General features: G+C 41.6%; 1 protein-coding gene across 1 annotated transcript in view; it reads right to left on the bottom strand.

The window, feature by feature from the left end:
• Positions 1-452: 452 nt before the first annotated feature.
• josd1 (Josephin domain containing 1) overlaps positions 453-17,829 on the bottom strand; it is a 30,119-nt gene continuing 12,742 nt past the window's right edge. Inside the window, exons 2-4 of the mRNA XM_052043322.1 lie at positions 15,313-15,441; positions 7,438-7,632; positions 453-5,301 (exon numbers count right to left, since the gene is read on the bottom strand). Coding sequence (XP_051899282.1) covers positions 5,202-5,301; positions 7,438-7,632; positions 15,313-15,441 — 424 coding nt within the window. The 3' untranslated portion in view covers positions 453-5,201. The remainder of the gene's footprint in view (positions 5,302-7,437; positions 7,633-15,312; positions 15,442-17,829) is intronic.

Raw genomic sequence — 17,829 nt, 5'->3', positions numbered from 1 at the left:
AAGTAGGTGCCAAGTGAGGATTTGCATCCCTAACGTTTAAATCAGGGGTTACGGGGATCAGGCAGAAAATGGTGAAAATTCAGTTCAGGAATGAGCAACCAAGGGCTGCACAGTCTGTTCCTCATATTTTGCAGGTTCTTAACAGGAACATAGCACCAGCAGGCATTCAAATTATATTGCAAGATATGCAATCACTCAAACAATGCCTTGCAAACTTACAAATACCCGGTGAGATTAATGTTGGATTGCTGTGCATTCAAGATGCTGAGTTATTTAAGTCAATTTTATTAATATTGCATAAATTATATAAACAAATCTGCCTATTTGACATCAGCAATCATAACCGTGATCCTTCAATCAAACCTTAACCGTACCCAATGTATACTGAAATACTGAAAGGCAGATTCTCCACAGATAGAACAAAAGTTGGAAGAAAGTTATTCAAACAGAAGTTGATTGCCAAGAAAAGTTTAATAGCAACTTTTCTCAAACATTTTTATCTTACATATCAAGGCCACAAAAACCATTAGCAGTTTCGTATTTAAACAAATTGATGGAAAATGTTATTGAAACAGAGAAATTGGAAGCAGGAGTAGGCCATGTGTCTCCTGAAACCTGCTCCAAAACAATATGCATTATTTTCTTTTAAGTACCACAACATAAAGTAGATGATGATAATCTGTCAAGTAGAAACTTATAATTTATTTCTGTGGCCTGAGGATTTTGAAACAAAAGAATCCTCACAATTACCCAAAACATATAGTGTTTATTATATAGCTTAGCTATTTTTCTCCCTCTCAAATACAAGGGATAAGAAACAGTGACAGGGTGGTAATAACACAGAAATACATACTGATTTAATTCCCACCTGCAATCATGCCAGGTTCTGTGTTAGCTATGCATTAAAGTTATTTTGATTTCTAAAGTGCAGAGGCAGTAGAGATGTGCACGTTTGGAGCCCCTGTTGGACATCTGCTCAAGGATGGGTGATTGCTCAGGGACTCTTGGTTTCTGTTGACTCCAGTTGATGGGAGACAGTGTAGTGATGGTGGTCTGGGAACTGCCAATACAACGGTCTTTGCGCACCTCTCTGAACACATCAACTCAACGACTACCCCCTCCGAAAATGAGAGGATCAAAAGTAACCCACCACCTAAATGGGAGACTGAATGCCTGAGTGGATTTCCTTCCAGTTCAGTGTTGTGGTCTTGTGCCAATATAAAAGATAAAGGCATTTACACTTTGGTCACATCCAGAAATGCTGCAGTACTGGGTTTCTGCAACAAAGGTCTCCAGAGATTTATAGGCACTGCTCTTCAGGCGTGTAATAAAAAATACTTCATTAACAGATCTTTTGTCCACACATAATCTTCTTACAACAAATTCCCCAAAAGACAGAGCCTCCAAATCTTACACAAACTACAGACACTCACCGCAACACAATCTACAATACCAACCCATCCCATATTGATACCACTTCCAATCTACAGATATTATCTCCTGAACACAATCTAAAAACACCATCTCTACAATCCCTTCAATCTACAGAGACCAACTTCCAGACACCATTTAATGTGCAGAACAGCTTCCATTCCCACCTCATCCCACTACATGCAACCTACACATGCTGATTCCAAAGGCTGCCCGTTTAATCTAATAAATATCACCTTCAGATCCCCAACTTAGAAACAAGACTCCTTACACAGCACCTTTCAAACTCACAACCTCTACAAGCTAGAAGGACAAGGGCAGCAAAAGCATGGGGACACCACCATCTGAAAGTTGCCCTCCAAGCCACACACCGACTTGATAATACATCGCTGCTCCTTCACCATCGATGGGTCAAATCCTTGAACTCTCACCCTAACAGCACTGTGGGTGTACCCACACCTCAAGGACTGCAGTGGTTTAAGGCGGCAGGTCACCACCACCTTTTCAAGGGCAATTAAGTGGTGACTCAGCCTGCGAAGTCAACATTTCACTGCCTACACACACTGACGTGTGCAAAAGCTGATTCACTCCATATCCTTCCAGTGACTGACGGCGTTAGTCTGATCAAGCACAAGGAACCTTCCCATTTGCGTGACAGTAATGACAGAGCATAGGCATTGAGAAAGTAGCCAGTTGCACTTCCCTATTCAACTTTGGCCAGTTAGAAAAAATACCCCTCAGGGACAGAAGGATGGTTGATTTATGGATTAAATAAACGATCCTTCCCAACTATAACAAGATCTGACATTCAGAAGGTTTCTGTTTTTGAAAGGTTAGATTCGTCAATATAAATCCTGTTGTTGAAAGGAGAAAACATTGATGTGGTAATGATGGTTCCCGGCCAATATGTTTTCCCTAACTAAAATTGGATTGCACCAGCAGATGACTAACATCCACTTCCCCTTGGGCTCTGGAGTCCCAAGAGGTTTTCAGATTTGAATTCATTACTTCTGTCCAGAGGTCAACTCTTTATTGAAGTGTCAATAGCACACTTAACCTGATTGCTCTGCATTCCTCTCTCACTGCTTCCCCACACACGTTTCAGTAAGAACTCTTCCACAGCTGGCTGCTTGGTTATTCCTCAACCTCAAGTGACAATAAAGCCAAACCTTAAAAACTTCATGAGAACCAAACTAATGACCTGGGTCTAGTTATACTGCATCCTGAACCACTGAAGGCCCACACAGGAACTTGGGAGAATGGTACTTAGGTCTAATCAGCAGCCTTACTCTGGAACTGAACCTACACACCAGTGCTTCAATAATAACCTTCCTGGTGAAGGGATAAACTGACAAAACTATTGCTTTCTAGAGCCTAAGCTCAAGGGCATGCAAACATTTCCCATTATTGTTGAACTTGCTCATCAGAAACTGGGTCAGAGAAGCAAACCAAGGGAACTCCCTTCTCTGTGGATTTTCTGCAAAATTCATACATTCATTATCTAAACAAATGAAGTTAACCCACAGGTCACCTCATTCACATGTACTTAAACTAATCTTTAGCTTGCAATAAACAGAGGCAAGTTCACAAAGTGTGGATGAGAGAAGTCACTGGGTTCTTTAATTTCACTCCTTCTATACTTCAAAAGAATGTATTGACGGTGAAACACTTTAGGACAACCTGAGGTTAGGAAAGGTGCTATAGAAATGTACATGTGTCTTTCATGCCCTCTACTTAGATATTAATGGGAGGATTTTACTTAGCTAGATAAGCAGTCATTTTTGAGTCACACGACAGTCATGATGCACTGTGTGTGCACCTTGATGCATTGCTCTATTCTTATCGCCTTCTGTATGGGGTCAAGTCCAGCTGAAAGATCAGATACTGAAGGACAGAGGGATCGTCCTTTTCATTTTCCTCTGTTCATTGCTGGGAACCCAAATAATTCTGCCGTCTATCTGGATATTACTGGGAGGATTTTAATTTGCAGTCATTTTTGAAGCACATTGTGACAAGTTACTGACATGGTGATAGCGACATGTCAATAATGACAGAACCAATTCCAGGGAAGCCTGCCCCAGAGTAACTATGTACCCAGCTGAACAATGTTTGTGGTCAAACATGGCTTCAATGATGAGCGTCACCCATGTTCCACAATACTTCTTCATTGTGTCATACTGTCCACAGGACAAGGCAAAGCAAGGAGCAAGGATGATCCTTCAGCTGAACTTGACCCCATACAGAATGTGGAGGATGGACACACAAGAGCATATTAGGTGTCTGACCTATTGGCAAACCCTAGTGCAAGTATACACCCTCAACCTCCAGAACAAGTCTGTTCAGTCTGCAGTGTCTACAGCTACAGTGATTCAGCTGTAAAATGTCATATATAAATTTACTTAGATAAAATCTTCAACATCTGTGAATTTAGAAACTTTTTAAATGGATTGTCAAAACAATTTAAGGTGCCATAAGAGTGCCTAATTGTTCTGTACGACATATTATCTCATCATCCCAGATCATTTTGGTTGATGTTAGACCGAGTTCAAAGTTCTGATTTTGGAGTTTTGTTGACTGTCCTCTGATGCGGTTTGGGTTTGGGGGCGGGTGAGTTCTGATCTAGCCCTCCAAGACAGGATTGGCTGACTTTATACTTGATGTGACAGGAGTCTAATCCAAGTGGGTATAAAGCAGGTGATCTACCCATCCCAGGAGATGGATGTCACTAATGACATCCAGTATCTCCCTGGATATCATTAGTGTGAAGTACTTCAAGTAATGGGGCATTCAATTTGCACAGAAAAATTATCACCAGCAGTAACATGTTGCACGTATTTTTATCAAGCTACAAAGCAATTAGAAACCCAATTCCAACAGGATCCCAAATGTGCCCTCTACTCTTGACCAGATTGTCAATGCAGCCACCAAGTTTAGTGTCCATTTTAACAAACAAGGAGCCAAAAACAATTTAAAACTTGATTTGTCACTTTAAGTCTGAGTGCAAAGGCCGAATGGACAAAAAAAAGTAGACCATCTTGGCCAACACAAGCACTCTCCCAGTCATCTTTATATTAGCAACACAACTGGCAACGATCTCTTTTTGGTTTCCTAATGTTTAAGCAAATGTTTAGAAATCTAATCTTTTTTAATTCTCAGTTAGAAAACATTAACAAGCTATCGATGTATCTGTGCTGGGGCAGAAATATGAAATCATGCATCCACTCCTTGAAGTATTATCACATTAGCTGTTTTTCTCTCTCGCTCTCTCTTTTTCGGGAGATGCTGCCCGAAAAACTGAGTGTTTGCAGCATCTTCTGTGTTTCTTAGAAAACTCTCTAGAGCAAGGAATTTAGTGAGACATTAATGTGAAGGGGAGCATGCTGCTCAATTGAAATTTTGCTTTAATTTAGCCTTGGACCCAGAGGTCGTTACCTGGCCCGCCGTAATCTTTTTACCTCATTTTGTGATATTTATATATAATACACTTTCTTTTCCTAAAGCAACAAGACAAAAACAAAACACTTATTGTCCCTCATCAAGTTTTCTACACATCGAGTAGTTTATATAATATATTTTGTTTAAAAAAAGCACCAACTCTTGTGTAGGATACTTAGGCCACCGAGTCATTTTAAGATATGCAGACCTGAAATAAAATGTACTTTTCCTCTGATAAAATCTTCCATATGCATTGTGGTTGGAGTTTTTGGTTCTGTCCATTGAACGCAGAGCTGTAGTGGCTACAAAGATTGGTCTGATTGGGATTCCTCATGTCAACCATCTATCCTCCAGCTCTGATGAACTTCCACCTCTTCGCTTACAACTAAGAGAAGCTCGCAGTTCTTTCCCCTCAGCTGGTGTTTCAGGAACTTTCTGTGGAAGGATTAAAAATGCAGAATTGGGCATTCGTGGAAGAAAGTTCTCAAAGAATGATACAAGAGGCTGTATCACACCAGAATTATTACAACTTCTGTAAATCTCATTCGTTACACTTCTATAGTGCGATACCCTAACGAGAAACCTCACATTTGTTCCCTCCCATGTGTTTCTCACCTCCAGTCTTCCAGGCCTGGTGGGCCACATGGATCTGCTGTTGCTGCATTAGCCCACGGAGAGGTATTGACCACATGAATTGGGAGAGCCAACTGGTATTACATTAGAAAACACATCAAAGCACAACTAATAGAGCCGCCTTTCTCCAGCAGTTGAGAGACTGCAGTGGAGCAAGACAAGTGTACAACTCTGGCCAAAAGTGTGCTTCCCCACACCACACCCCCCATCCCAAGGCACTCTGTTGTATGTGTGAAGCATGAATTCTGCTCCTCATCTATCTCAGATCCCGATAATCTCTGCCAGTCCAGCAGCAGTCATCATCGTTGTACTGAGGGACAGCTGATGATGACCACCCTGTGATGCTAGAGCTCCAATGGGTGGATGGCTAATGGTCACAAGGGTGCTGGACAGCATATCCAGTTGGCCATTACACTTAGAGCCTTGGAACCAGCATGTTGTCTGTGGAGGAGATCAGAGACGAGGGACTGAACGCTCATCTAGTATCCATAAATGCCCATTCAAGGAAGGCGGACATGCTTGCGCAGTAACTCATTGCACAAGGCACAGTGATGGTATATTAGGGGAGTGAGATTGGGATGGCTGGCCAGTAATCTTCCCACCATTCATGATCAATGCAGCTATTGCACTGGCTCCGCCACTGTTTCAGACCTTGGAGCGGTGACGGAAGACAGTGTGCTTGCGGCTTCTGCTGAGGTAGCCACAGAGGATGGTACAGCCATCGTTAGTGTCCCTGGGTTGAGAAGCAGAAACTCCAGGGTTCCTGATCTAGCTCAGGGTAGATACCCCTTCCTCCTTCAATGATTTCTTAAACTGGGAATGAAAGGTTAGAACACTCCAGAAAATGAAATATTGAGAATTCCTGACCTTGTATAATGTAAATGGTTGTGATACACCAGTAAGCTGGAGTGTGCTAACTGACTTGTTAAAGGTGTTCCAATGAAAGAATATAATTTGAGACAATTCTGATGTTTTAATATCTTGCAACCCAAAGATTATGAAAATGCTGCCTCTGTACTGAATCCTATAAATATACCTGTTAAGGCACTGGTGGGGGATGTTACAGCCATTCTGAGTGCTTCAGTTACAAGGAGTTTCCCAATTAACCCATTTTGTACCAAGTGACACAAGTAACTGCAAGGGTTCAAGATGGAAGCCCCTCAAAGATTAGGGATGACCAATAAACAGTGACTTTGCCAGTGATGCCCACATCCCAGAAGGATGGCATACATGGATTTAGACCCTGAAAGGCTACGCTTGACCGAAGGCTGGTGCCTCCTGTTGGAAATGCTTCTGAGTGCCAGGCAAGGGCAGATTGGCCTACAATGTTCTCACTCCTCCCACCCAGCAGGTAACTCTACCCCAGAAAGAGATGGCACTTTCAGAAGAGACAAGCTTTTTATTTTTATCCCTCTTTTACAGGTCATAGAGGAATACAGCACCGCAACTGGCTCTCAGGCTCAGCAAGTCCATGCCAACCATTAACCACCTATTTAGACTATTCCCATTTTATTCTCCCCACATTCTCAGCAACTCTTCCCCAGATTCTATTACTCACCCACACATAGGGACAATTTGCAGTGGTCAATTGACCTACTAACTTTGGGAGCTGGGAGGACACAAGAATACCCACGGGAAGTTCGTGGGGTCACAGGGAGAATGTACAAACTCCACATGGACAGTAAGCAAAGTCAGGATTGAACACGTCTCTGGCGCTATGAGGCAGCGGCTCTGTTAGCTGTGCCATTGTGGTGATGGCAGTGTTCACTTGGCCAAGCCAGTCTTACATTATGTATATGTCAGCCTTAAGGCTAGGCCGGTTGATTGGGTCATAGCCTAGCCCACACCCAATCTCCATGAGGAATATCATTTTATGTTTGACGCACCTCCATTCCCTGCCTTAACCCATCATTCACCGCATTGCACGTGATCACTCACCTGAGCTCGTCCGCGTTGCCGATCTGATCCGGCAATTTCAGCTTGGAGTCGAGGTTGTAGTAGATTCCTGCGACCTCGCGGACGCCGATCCAGTGCTGGCGTTTGAGGGGAAGTTTCACGGGACCCCAACACAAACTGGAGGGGATGTTCATGATAAAGCCCATCACATTTGAAAGGGCGATAGTATTAACATCTCTGGGGAACAATAAAAAAGACAAAATGTCAGGAAGCAGAGAAGTACAATTAAGAAGTGCTCTAAAAACACCAAGCACCTTGGGATGCTTGACCACATCTGAAGATAGTTTCTTCAACTAATATTTTGCCTGTGACATTTTCACACAGTGGGTGGCTTCATGTAACTTGTGTTGAAAATTAGCAAAAAAAAGTAACAGGAAATGTGGCGCTGAAAGAGAGCCACTGAAGAATTTTGAAAAGGATCTGCAGGTAACAGAAACGTTCACTAATAGAGAGCTGTACATATTATAAGGAACATACATTTATAACAAGCACTGATGGGTCAATGTGCTAAAGTACAAACTGGCAGAAGGTTCAGTTCCCACCTGTGTAGAGTTTGCAGATATTAACTAGTGGGATAGTCAGGACTTAATGACCGACCTAAAATGGGTGGGAGAGGAACCGAGTTAGTTCCATATGTCAGAACTTCATCTGAAAAGTGATCATGTGGGTGTCCAGAGTAGGGATTAATGATGCGCGTCAGGTTTGGGTCAAGCTGGCCTTGACAGAAGTTGTAAGCCCTTGGGCTCGAGTCAGATCTGACCAGCTCTTTGGTGAATGAGTAAAATTAACAGCATTTGACTTCATTGTTGGGTGCTGTTGCGAACAGAAGGAGACTCCATGCACTTAGGAGGCCAGGAGGGAACACAAAGGAACTGACGCTGAGAGGCAGTCCTGAGCCAGGCACTTAGGTAGAGACCCTGAGGGCAATGCCACTGTAAAGCATACTAACAGCTGCTGAACTGGCATAACCCTGAGCCAGAACAGCAGCCATTCGCTCTGGAGCCTGACTACTTGACCCAAGCCAGTAGGACCTGATCAGGAATCAAACAGACCAGAGATAACCCATCCCCTGTCAGCATTCCAAAGGGGCTGTTTCCTTCACGAGTCCCTGGTTTGCTCTTCCACTTCCAACATCCACTCCCCATCTCACGATATTTACCCGCACAACTGTTGGAGATTCAACACATGCCCTTTTACCTCTCCCCTTCCCACCATCTAGGGACCCAAGCAATCCTTCCGGATGAAGCAGCAATTCACTTGCAATTCTACCAATCTAACGTATTGCATTGGATGTCGTGGTCCTATCCGCGTCGGAAAGGCCAAACACAGACTGGGTGAAATAAAACCGAAGGGCTGGGCACAACCAGCAGGTCAGTCAGCATCTGTGGAAAGAGAGACCGTGTTAACATTTCAAAACTGAGACCCTTCATCAGGACTGGGAAAGAACAAGTTTGTTTTCAGTTGTAAAGGTGGGGAGGGATGGGTAGAACAAAGTGAAACCCTCTGATAAGAGCGAGCCTAAATGGGTTAATGAGGCAGCTACAAGCCTACTATGCTACTTTGTCAGTGTCATGTGGAACCTGCCCAGCAGGCCAGACTATACTAATCGAAGGAGAAAAACTGAGCAAAAATGAAGACTGGCAGAAATGGTCAGTTCTGGTACGGACAGAGAGAAACAGCGAGTTACCCAAAGTTGGAGAATTTGCTATCCAGTCTGGAAGGTTGCAACGTGCCCAGGTGGAAGGTGAAGTGCTGTTCTTCAAGCTTGTGCCGGGTGTCATTTTAACAGTGGAGGCAGTTACAGGTAGATGCATCACAGTGGGACCAAAATGGGGAATTCAAGTGGCAGGCAATCAAAATTCAGGGTTGTTCATGTGGACTGAACACAGGTGCTCCTCAAAACGATCACCTAGTCTGTGTTTGGTTTCTCCAATGTAGAGCAGCCCACATTGTGAACATCGAATGCGGTATTCTAGATTGGAAGAATGCAAGTGAATTGCTGCATCACCTGGGAAGACTGTTCTGGTGCCTGGATGGTGGAAGGTAAGAGGTGAAAGAGCGGGTGTCGCATCTCCTGAGGTTGACAGTGAGTGGTTGATGGGGACGGAAAAGTACACCAGGGAGGTGCACAGGAGCGATCCCTTCAAAATGTGAAAAGGGGAGGACAGAGGAATTTGTGTCTCCTGGTGGAATCCTGTCAAAGCTGGCGGAAGTCGACAGCCTGGGTGACCTCTTTGGAGAGCACCTCGGTTTAATCCACAAGTGTGACCCTTAGCTTCCAGCTGTCAATCCCTTTAATTCTCTATCCCATTCCTACTCTGACCTCCTACACGGCTCCAAAAGCCCAAGGAACAACACATCATCTTTCACAACGAAACTTTTGGGATTCAAAATCAAATTCAGATACCAACCTCCCCTACTGGTGTCATAATTGGCAAGTTCTGGTGCAAGGTCATCCACCTGTAACATTAACTGTTGTTCTTTTTCTACAGATACGGCCTGAACTGTTTTTTTCCAGCATTCTATTTTGTTTCAGAATTTCAGCAGCTGTTATGTTTTGCAATTCATTGTTCCAGCAGGTTTGTCTGTCTTGTCTTCTATGCTAACTGCCCTCATACATCTACTAACCAGATGAATCCATTGTGTCACCCGAACAACCTTGGTCTCCACCCAATCATAGACATCTCCTCTGTGCCTCGCTGTCTCTGCAACTTAAAACAGACTTATTTTTCTCATTTTCAATTTCTGATGAAGGGTCATTAAGCAGAAACATTAACAGCATCTCCAGCATTTTGTCTTTATTTCAGACTTCCAAGTTTTTTGCTTTTCAATTACAAGTCCTCAGGCTCAGATCCAGTTCAGTTCAGCCATGGCTGAGTTTTTATTTTATACCAGAGCAGACCTCTAGCCTACAGAGGTAGCGTCAGACTAGCTATTATCTGAATGGAACTACAGACATTGTCATCTCAAGATAATGGATTGGCCATATAGGACCAAGATGAGGAGAAATTTCTTCACACAGATCTTTAGAATTGTCTAGCTCAGAGGGTGTTCATTCATTATATTCAAGGCTGAGACTGATATAGTTTTGGACACAAAAGGAATGGTAGATATGGAGAATGGATGGGAAAGTAGACTTGAGTTACAGAATTGGCAGAGCAAGTTTCAGGAAAGTATGGCCTGTTCCTCTTCTCATTTCTTATGCTCACATGTTCTATTGAACAGCTTCTCTGTGGATTGTCACCTTGTTGTGGTGGAGAAGCTTGTGTGGTCCTGAGATCCCGAGGGTGATGCCGTCTGGAGCTATGCTCCTGGTAGGGTCACCCATGGCAGTAAGGTCGATGGTGAGGTCCCTGACAAAGAACAATCCAAGACCTCAATGGTGGAACAGGTGGACGAAGTTACTTCGAACTCAACGGCTGTGAAGGCGGATGAAGGCTGCAACAAATCCATCAGCTCCAATCGTTGTGGTTTCCATGCCATTGGAATCAGTTGGTTGATTTGTGATGTTTCGCGTGCTTTTTGTAGTGCAACATCAAGTACACGTTAAACAAATACATGCACAGGCTTCTTCGCTCTGTGGGCTACCCACTTGAGAGCCCATTAATAGATCAACGGAACGAAGACCATCATCCTCGACCTCAGGGGATAGCCACGACGACGATTGAACAGCCACTGGGAAGATACACCAGCAGTGACTCAATGGCTTCAGGATTATAGATAAGAAAACAGTTTCACTATCCAGCCTCCAACTATAATACCAATGGCCATTTGGAAACTGGAGGCTACCTGTCTTTATGAATCATCATTAAATCAGTGTAAACCAACTTTCAAAGCTCACATGTAGGTTCACGGAGTTCTGACGCAGAGTTAACATGCTGAGCACATTACATACGCTTGCATCATTTCCAGATGAGCCCCACTGTGACAGTGATGCTGCCGCTGACTTTTATCCTAACCATGGTGCAAGGAGCCTTAAGTAAAATGAATTACATCAGCTATTGGTCTGGACCAGAGCTGGAACTTATAAACGATTATATTTTGTCAGGCATAAACTCATTCTGCAGAGAAAAAAACAAAGAAGCAGAGAGTTCATCCTCATTTTCATGAGCACAAACACATGAATACCCAACATTGCAGCATTTTCACTGTGCAATTCAACACACAGTGACTAATTGTTTTCGCAAGCAAATGCCGTCCTGGTTTTTTGTGCAGGGAAATTTTACATTGCTATAATATTGAGAGCATGATACCACAAAGTTAAAGAAATTACTTCAAATCAGCTGGACCAGTTCAGTATTAATTCATTGTGTCATTATTTTCAATTTAAAAATGCATCATCAAAAGGTGATCTGTTGTATGTTCCTGTAAGACTAGTGAAAGCAATTAGATCCATGTTGTGCGATGATATTTGTTTCTTGTATTCACTATTTGTTTCATGCACCTGTTCTATCTATACACTGCACCCTCAGGATCAGAGAAGTTACAAGTGCTTAAATTACTAGTTTGTCCAAGTCAGAACAGAAATTGGCTAGGAATTCCCCATCAATCACTGATGGAAACAGTGATTGACAGGAAAGCAGTCATACTTTACCCTACACAACCACACACTACTCTGCAGCTTGTTGGAGAAATACAGATTATATTGGGGGAAATTTAGGGATATATAGGTAGTTCTACTGTAATGCATGTTTCCATAATGCAATTGATGGATTGGGGAACACTCTATTTTGTGGGCTGCATTGATTATAGCGTGATCAGGAAAACCTGTTTAAATCTATGCTTTGAAGGCAACTACAGCCTGTTCTGCTATATTCTGCGACTTTCTGTAACACGAGGTTTCTTAGGAACATAACTATTGCATTGTAGCAGAACTACCTGTATATGAATATTCCAGTTAGAAGCAGTAGGCCACCAGCTCCTCTGGGTGCCCAGTCATTCAATTACCCCATGGTTGATCTGATTGTAATCTCAGTTCTGCATTCCTGTCGACCCCCATAACCATTCACCCCTTTGCTCATCACGAAGACATCTACCTTCATCTTCAAATTATTCAAAGGCCCTGCTCCCTCGGAGGAAGAGCATTCCAAAGATTCACAAACCTCTGAGAAAAAAGAATGCACCTCATCTGTCTTGAGGAGGCAACCCCTTAATTTTAAATAGTAGACCCCGGTTTTGGATTCTCTCACAAGAGGAAACATCCTCCCCAGATCCATTCGGTCAAGACCTCTTAAGATCTTATATGCTTCAAACAAGTCCCCTCACCCCTTTCTAAACTACAGTTGATACAAGCCTACCCTTTGTGTCCTTTCCTCATAAGACATCCTTCCTATTCCGCATATTAGTCTAGTAAACCTTCTCTGAACCGCTTCCAATGCATTCACATCCTTCCTTAGATTGGGGATCAACAGCATACTCCAAGTGTGTTCTCCCCAACGCTCTCCATAACTTAAGCATAACCTCCCTACTTTACATTCAATTCCCTTCACAATAAATGATCACATTACATTAAGATCTCTAATTATTAGCTGTACCTGTGTACCAGTCTTTTGCAAATCATACTCTAGGACTTGCAAAACCCTCTGCATCTCAGAACTCTGCAATCTCTTACATTTCAGATAATATTATTCTTCATATTTTCTGCCAAATGTTCACATTTTCCCACACTATTTGCTAGATCTTCAACCATTCACTTAACATATATGAATCTCTTTGAAGCCTCCATATGTGCTTTTCAGCATTTACTTTCCTACCTTTGTATAATGACAAATTTAGTAGCCATACCCTTGACTCTTTCATCCAAGATATTTAGATTGAGGCCCTAATAAATCCCCGTAGCACCACTCGCTATATCAGAAAAAGACCCATTTATGTTTACACTGCTTCCTGTTTACCAACTGATCTTTGATCCACAACAAAATGTTACCTCTTACACTATAAGCTTTTACTTCCCACAATAATGTGTGAAGTGGCACCTTATCAAATACCTTCTGGAAATCTTAGTAGATCCACCTAGTCCCTTTTACTATCAAAACATGTTAATTCTTCAAAAAAAACTCCAATACATTGAACATTATTTTCACAAAACCATGCTGAATTTGTCCAATTATTTTGAATTTTTCTGTGCCCTGTTAAGCTAACTGGCTGTAGTTCCCCAATTTCCATCTTTCTCCAATTTTGAATAAAAGAGCTGCATTTGTTATTTTTCAGTCTTACAAATCTTTCTCAAATTGAGGGATTTTTTGAAAATTAAGACCAACACAAGAACGATTTTCAACTATGCCAGAGGTGGTGGTGGAAGCAGAATTGATAGTGGCACTCAAGAAGCATTTAGACCAGCACACAAACAAGCAGGGAATAGAGGGGAATGGATCACCTGCAGATAGGTTTAGTTCAATTTGGCATCACGGCCAGCACTGACGTGGTGGGCCGTAGGGCCTGTTCCAGTCCTGCACTGTTTTATGTCCTATTTCATTAACCACTTCAGGACCTGGGACACATCAGCCTGCAGCTCTAACAAGTTGCTCAGTACCATTTCCCTCAGGATTGCAGTTTTCCTGAGCTCCTTCCTCCCTTCCATTTCCCAATTTGTAGCTATTCTTGGGATTCTACTTGTATCATATAAGAGCAAAGATTGATGTGAAATTCCTCTTTAATTCATCTGCCATCTACTTATTTCACCAAACTCACTTTCTATAGGATAAATACTCACTTTGTTAACTATTTTTTTAAATATTTATAGAAACTTTTAATAACTCTTTTTACATTTTTGGCTAGCTTTGTCTTGTACTCTTTACTTCCTTATTAATTCTTCAATTATTCTTGGCTGATTTTTGTATTCTGTCCAATCTTCTTACTTGCCCCCATCTTAATTTGATATCATTTTTAACTTTTTTTTAGTTAACCACAGATGCTGGCAGAGAATCAGACTATTCACCCACCTGGCTTTTCTGCTTCATTCTAATCTCCTCCTGTTTTTCCTCATCTAGATGCATTAGTGTGACCTTCTCTTCCCAATCACTCCTTAAATCCATCGAAAACTTTGCTAAAGTTTTGAGCACAAGTTCAGGCATCTATATTTTATGGACACTACTTAGATAGATTTTGTTTGCTCTCAGTCCTCCTCTGACTCCAACTTAGTAGATCACACAGTGGAGGCAATATTTAGCTCTGTTAAAAAATGATTCTCAAAAGAATGTGCCCTTTTACTATATATACAAAAAGTATTTTAATAATGAGGAATGATACCACACTGATGGCTTGGAGATTAAAATTGCTTCCCATTTTGAGAAATAATAAAATATGAATGCATGATATTTTTCACATCTTTGGGATGTCTTAAAGCACTTTACAACCAATGAATTACTTATGAAAATTATCCATTGCTGTAATAATTTACACACAGCACAGTCCCACAAAAAGCAATGAGAGAAATAGCCAGCAAAGCAATCTTAATGACATCAGTGGGAGTTAATCACGTCAGAAGAAATGACCATCAACTTGCTTGATGGTTGTAAGAACATGAAGAACAGGACTGGGAGTAGGCTTTACAGCTATATTCAAAAAGATCATGACTAATCTGCTACTTTAGCTCCATTTCCTTGTCCAGATCCCTCAATTTGTACACAAGAAAATTATCAGAGCAAAATATATTCTATTAAAATTCAAAAGCCTTTCAGGGTATAACTTTCCTACGATTCACAATGCTCAGCAAAGAAATTTCTCCTTAACCAAGGTAGGGTTGGTTCATCCAGGAGACTGCACCTCTGATCGAGGACTGCCCTGAGGTGCGAGCTGGGATTACATGCTCAAACCGCAGAGTGAAGCCCAGACGCAAGATCTTCCAATCATCCCTACCTTCGTTTGTCCCACCAAACAGCTTCGTAACCTTTAGTTTGAAGAGCAGCCATGATCACATTAACATCGTAGTTTCCTGTTCCCAGCATGCTCTTCTTGTGTGGCGTTACCATGGTATTTGGAGACAACCTGCCAGACAAAACCAGAGTTAACCTTGAAGAAGCACAAAGAGAAAGACTTGCATTTGTATAGTGTCTTCAACGTCCGCTCAGAAGTCCCCAAAGGGTTTTGCAGGCCATTATGTACTTTAAGTGTAGTCACCACCGTATCATACAAATCAAACCAGCCAATTTGTGCACAACAAGCTTTCACAAACGGCAATGTGATAATAACTGGACAATGTTTCCAGTAATGTTGAAAGAGGGTATGAATATTGGCCCCACGAGAGCAGTGTGGACTCCACTGTGAAACAGTGCCACACGATCCTTCTTAAGTCCACCAGAAAGAACAGGTAGGGGCTCGGATCAATGTCTCTTCTGAAAGCTGGCACCTCCAACAGTGCAGCACTCCCCCTGTACTGCACTGAAATGTTAGCCTGGAATTTCATGCTCAAGTCTCTGGAACTGGATAAGGTAGCAAAATATCCCCATCATTAATTGTGTTGACCAATATTACAGGCTCTGGACTTCAGAAGAGTGGTGATCTCATTGAAACACAAATACTTTAGAAGGCTTGACAGAGTAGATCCGAGAGGCTGGCTGGAGAACCTAGAACCAAGGTGCACAGTGTCAGACTATGGAGTTAACCAGTTAAGACTCCACTAAGGAGAGATTTCTTCACTTAGGGTGTTGCGAATCTTTGAAATTTTCTACCCAAAGAGCCTTGGCTGTTTAATCACTGAGTGTATTCAAAGTTGAGAGAAAAATAACCAAAGTATTTCACCCAAAGCCTTGTACGAATCAAAATGCCCCTGTAGATACAAGTCAATGTCTAAGGGTACATTTTAAAACTTCATGTATAAAGAATAATAGCATTCAAGGCCAAAGATCCCTTCCAGAACATTAACTTTCCTCCATTAGATGTTGACTGTTCAGTTGTGGAAAAAACAGCATCATTTTTATTTTCTATTTTTCTGTTGGCAATTCAAGTGGCAATAATATTAAAATTTAACTAGTCTATACTTGTACTTTCTCAAGTGACAATATTGCATCAGCTATGTGTGTATCACAATAATCTAAAGAAGCACTGCAGCACTGTGGTTATTTTACAGGACAGATAATCCAGAGAGCATACCTTTCAATTATCTTTTGTATCTAGCTCCTTAAACACATTCAGCAATTTGGCCTCCACTGTCTTCTATGAGATAATTGCAAAAGTTCACCACCCTCTGACTGAAGAAATTTCTCTTTATCTCAGTCTTAAATGTCTTATTCCATATCCTGGGCATTTTCACATTTTATATTGTTTAAAGAAAAACAAATCAGGGAGGAGAAACCCCTCCACTCCCCCCCCCAAAGATCTCAGATAAGTTCAAAAGAAAACCAGTTTGATGGTGAACAACACTAACATTCAATGAAGCAAACAAGTATAAAATTGCTTTTATTTCTGTGGCAACTTCTGCAACCTCAGGACACCCAAAGCATTGGACAGCAAATGAAATCCTTTTAGAAGCGTAGTCACAATTGGAATGAATGAAAAGGCAGACTATCTGCAGACAACAATGTGAAAATAACTCCTCTATCTGTAATTTAGTGCTGTTGATTAAGGAATAAATATTGACCAAGTCACTTGGGAGAACTTCTTTGCTTTTCTAAAACAGGGCTTGTGGGGACTTTTGTTTTTAACATCAGTCCAAAAGCATCGATATAGCCTCAGTTTATAGAGTTACATCGGTCAATGCATCATACTCCTGGCTCCATGTGAAAGATTACCATTTCCTGTCCTTCATTAAGACCTAAAGTTATGTGAGATCTGCTGAGGAAATGCAAGGTGCTGTATCAATACATGTTCGTTCTTTTCTGGAAATTATGGTGCTCACCTACAGATCATTCCAGTCCATCAAAATTTATAACCATTGCTTACTGAAAATTAGTTTCATGGATACATAGTGGCCTCAGAAACACATAACAGGAATCTTAGCTGATTAAGTTGGGAGAAACTGTTTCCAGAAGAAGAGAATCAATAATCAGAAGAATGTAAAATAATTGGCATTAGAACTAAAGGAGAGAGGAGAGTTTTGTTTAAACACAGCAAGTTTGAACTAGAATTCATTGACTTCATTCAACAATTAATTTTATAAGAGAATCGTTATATGAAGGGGGAAAGTTACAGGGATTTGGAGCCACTTGAAGAGTTCTTTGAAAGAGCTGGCATGTGCATAATTGGCAGAATAGCCTGCTTCTGGTATGGTTCTGTGATTTTAATTATAATGGGATACTCACAGCATCTGGATGCAATCACAGGCACAATTTGAATATAGTTGCATTGTGGCATAAAAAGATTAAACAAATTTTGAAAACGGTTCTTAAATTCCAGGAAACCATGTTTTTAAGCCCTGTATGTAAATAAATGTCAAAA

The sequence above is a fragment of the Pristis pectinata genome, chromosome 33, assembly GCF_009764475.1.
Source record: "Pristis pectinata isolate sPriPec2 chromosome 33, sPriPec2.1.pri, whole genome shotgun sequence".
Taxonomy (NCBI): Eukaryota; Metazoa; Chordata; class Chondrichthyes; order Rhinopristiformes; family Pristidae; genus Pristis; species Pristis pectinata.
The sequence above is the reverse complement of the archived record's forward strand: the minus strand, read 5'-3'. Positions and strand labels throughout refer to the sequence as shown.